Below are 3,876 nucleotides of genomic sequence, written 5' to 3' on the forward strand. Positions count from 1 at the left end.
GCACACAAACTCACACGCATATAGCCTCTCCAGACACCTTTTTATTGTCTTTGTTGCCCCCTCAGCTTCCCTTCTTGTACCTGGTGGATGTTTTCATGACTGTCTCTGGCCACTGCCCCTTAGCCAACCTGCTCCCCCAGTCTGTGTGGTCAGCCCAGGGAGGGGCTTCATTGTCCTGGAAGGGGTGGGGCAGAGACTTCAGCCTCCCACCCGCCTAGTAACAGAGCTTCCTGTCTCAGCCAGCCCTGGCTGGGTGCATCTCTTTGACACCCTTGAGCATTTGTCATGGCATTGACCCTGCTGTAGGAAACACTGTCCCCACCATCTCATGAAGAAAGAGTTTGGACTGTCTTTCTTTTCTTGTTGCCTCCTCTGGGATCCATGCAGAGTCACGCATGGAGCACCAGGGAGCTTTTGTCCCGGGGAAGATCCTGGGTTGAGGCTGCCTGGGCATAGTGCTCCAATCAAAATAGTAGTGTGGAGTGACCTCGGATGATGTCCCCTTTACACCAACCTCACAAGTGTTCTCTAGACAGTGCTTCTTGTGGACTGGCTTCACTCATGGCCACTCTAGATGGTGCTTCCATGCCGAGAGTCATGGTGGACTGTGTTCCTGGGTGATGACGTTCCTCGTTGGTCCCTACACATGGTGCTCCTGAGGGCTGTGCCCACCACAGACAGTGCATGTCATGGAGCTGCTTGGGGACCCACTTCCCTGTGGACATGGCAGCTCTTGGATGATGCTCACTGTGGATGGTTCTCCACATGGAAGATCTCAATCATGGTGATTTGTTCCTCTGAGCTCATCATGATTGGTGTTGGCTGTGGAGGGTGTTCATCACTAGGAAGGTTTAATCGTGGATGGTTCTAACTTCAGTCTCTTACTACCAGTGGTTCTTCATATAGTTGGCACTTAACTTGGTAGTAGTTGTCACTGCTGATGGTCTTTCGGTACACATGGTCCCACCACGCTGTTTCTCAATACAGCTGCTTTTGCCATTGATGGATCTTGCTGGGGGCGGCTCATCACTGAGGGTCACGATACTAATGTTTACCACTGGTGGTTTTGATAAAGGTGGTCTCATCATGGATCTTGATACAGTTGTTCTTACCAACAGTGCTTCTCAATTTTGGTGGTCTCATCACTGATGGCTGATTCTCAGTACAGGTGGTGTTCAACACCAATATTTCTTGCTACATGTGACCCGCCCGCTGATGGTTGTTGCTGCAGATGGTACTATCCATCGATGTTCTTGACACAATCAGTGTGCACCTTTTAAGAGCCTTCGCAATGACTACTCAGGGCAAAGTCTGGTTTGCTGTATCCTCATCTCTGTCTTTTGTTTAGAGGATTCAGCGGCCATGGAGTCTTCTCAGAAGGGCTGCTGACGTTCGCTGACTTAGCCACCGGTTTTCGCACTGCTCTGAGTCTCCTTCACCTGAAGACTGGAGTTGTTGCTGGTCAGCCCACTTTGCACATTGCTGTCCACCCTTATGGCCTGGCAGCTGCTGGCCTGGCTGGGGGGGAGGCTGTTCTGGGAGCTGACCAGCCCACTGCTCACCTGGTAGGACAGGGCGCTGCTGCCCTGGCTGATGAAACTGACGCTGGTCAGGCTGCTGGCCTTGCTGCTGAAGCTGCTATTGGGCAGGCTGGTCTCACTTTTCCCCTCCAGCCTGCTCGGTGCTGTCTGCCTGGCCGGTCTGTGGGCTCTTTAACTGGCTGGGACAGTAGGCGGCGTACAGCTGGTCGGTCTGGGTGTCGTCCTCCTGGATCTTGTGCTCTCTGCCCAACTGGCTGAGCTGACTGTTGCACACCAGGCTGATTTCACTGCTCTCCTCGTCCCCCGCGTACCCGCTGCTGACCAGGCTGCTGTTGCGGCTGTTTTCCAGGCTGGAGAATCGAAAGCTCCTCACATCGCTCTCACTGCTCCAGGTGTGTTCCAGTCTGCTGCAGGAGATTCTCGGGGGCTCCTTGGTCACGGCTGCATCATGACATGGCCATGTGTGTGACTGGTGCTCTAAGCTGGGTGATTGCAGGCTTGGATTCTGTCCCTGGGCATCACAGGTAGAAGACGTCCCTTTTCCTCCCTGGAGGAAAATGGGGGGCAACTTAATTTGCTTATCCAGGAGGAGGGGACCTTGGGAGGCCTCTGAATGTTGGCTTGTGACTTGTCTGGGAGAAGGCGTATCAATTTATAAGTCTGTGCTTTTGAAACTGAGTGTTCTGATTGGCTGGCTCGGTTCCCATGGTGACGAGGCCTGTGAGGTGGGGGTAGGAGGGGAACAATGCTGCACCTGTTACATCAGCGGTCTGGGCTGGAGGGAGGGGTGGGGCAGAAAAGGACACTTTCTGAGGGGACTGTGGCCTTTCCTTTCCAGCCACCACATCAGGAGACCTCGGCATGGATCCCAGAGGATCCCCTTACGCATTTCTTTAGGATGTAACTTCATCTCCTGAGCCTCAGTTTTCCAGCTGGTAATAGGGAAAATATAAAGTCCTTGTTCCAGAGGTGTTTGTGAGAACTGGAGAGGATACCACAGTCAGGAGTTTAATCTGAATTCATTCCCACATCTCCACGGCCCTGCCTGGCCTGGCTCCTGATCAGCCTTGTCCCAAGCCACGCTCTACCCTTTCCTCACCGTGGATGCTCCAGTTGCACCTCCTCGTGCCAAGCTCTTACCTGCTGCTGGGCCTTTGCGTGGGCTGTTCCCACCATCTGAATGCTCTTCCCTTGTCTTCTCAAACTTCAGCCATCAGTTTAAAAGTCCCCTCCTCAGGGAGTCCCACTCTGGCCTCCCCGAGAAGCTCCCTCTGTTATTTTTTAGATCACTTTCCAATTTATTGTCCCTTGTGGCACTAATTCAACTTGCCATTATTTTATTGGCATGGACTAGTTATTTATTGCTGGTTTTCTCTGCTAATGTGAACTTCATGAGGACAGAGATTTTGATCTCTTGTTCTCTGTTATGACCCCAAATGCTTGGCACACAGTAGGTGCTCAGTAAACATTTATTGAATGAATGAATTAAAGAATTGCCTTTTAGCATGCATCACAGCCACATGGAGAGCTTTTCAAAACCTATGTTTTGGATTTCCCTGGACAATGGTATCTCCCTTGGCAGCATGTGGGAATCACCTTGGGATGTCTGGGTCTCACTTCCAAAAATTCTGAGTTGATTAGTCTGGGGTGAGGCTTTGGCATCAGAATTTTAAAAAGATCCCAAGGTGGTACCAATGTGTAACCAGGGTTGAGAATTGCTGTGCTAAGGAGTAGAGGCTCAGCCATATGCATTTTAAAAAAATTTTAGGTAATTCTATTGTGTAACCTTGATTAAGAAGTACCGCCATAGATGAAAACATGCAGCATGACACTTATTAGTGACACTTAATAGCTGTTTATTGAATGATTGAATGAAGAAATTCATTGACCCTTAAGTAATTCCTAGGTGGGTTTTAAGGACTTTGAGAATTAACTGAAATCATGCATAAAATTTGTGATGATTATCTATCTATCTATCTATCTATCTATCTATCTATTATCTATCATCTATCTACCAATCATCTATCTATATATGCTTTTTTTCCCCAACGAAGGAGTCAAATTCTCAAAAAGCATCCATTATCTCCAAAAGATCAAGAAATGTAAGTACTCAATGCACCTCTTGCTTTAGCATTTAGGAAATGCACGGCCCCGGTGCTTAGCCTGACTCGAATAGGTCTGGAGAGCGCTGGCTTGCTCTATTAGGGATGCAGCGTGGTGGAGAGAAGGCAGACACTCCTTGGAGAGAGACGCTCAACCCCTTGAGACAGTCATCAGCAGCATCTGTGCTAATTATCACTGTCATCTTTATTATGAGTTCCTTTCCCATTGCCTG

At 49.5% G+C, this 3,876-nt stretch overlaps 1 protein-coding gene across 1 annotated transcript; it reads right to left on the reverse strand.

Moving 5' to 3' along the window:
* Positions 1-1,656: 1,656 nt before the first annotated feature.
* On the reverse strand, positions 1,657-2,404 carry C21H16orf82 (chromosome 21 C16orf82 homolog). Its single transcript, XM_037813827.1, is given in 2 exon segments — positions 1,657-2,193; positions 2,195-2,404. Coding segments are annotated over 2 exon segments (747 nt in total).
* Between the last annotated feature and the right edge of the window lie 1,472 nt (positions 2,405-3,876).

The sequence above is a fragment of the Choloepus didactylus genome, chromosome 21, assembly GCF_015220235.1.
Source record: "Choloepus didactylus isolate mChoDid1 chromosome 21, mChoDid1.pri, whole genome shotgun sequence".
In the NCBI taxonomy this organism is placed as follows: domain Eukaryota; kingdom Metazoa; phylum Chordata; class Mammalia; order Pilosa; family Megalonychidae; genus Choloepus; species Choloepus didactylus.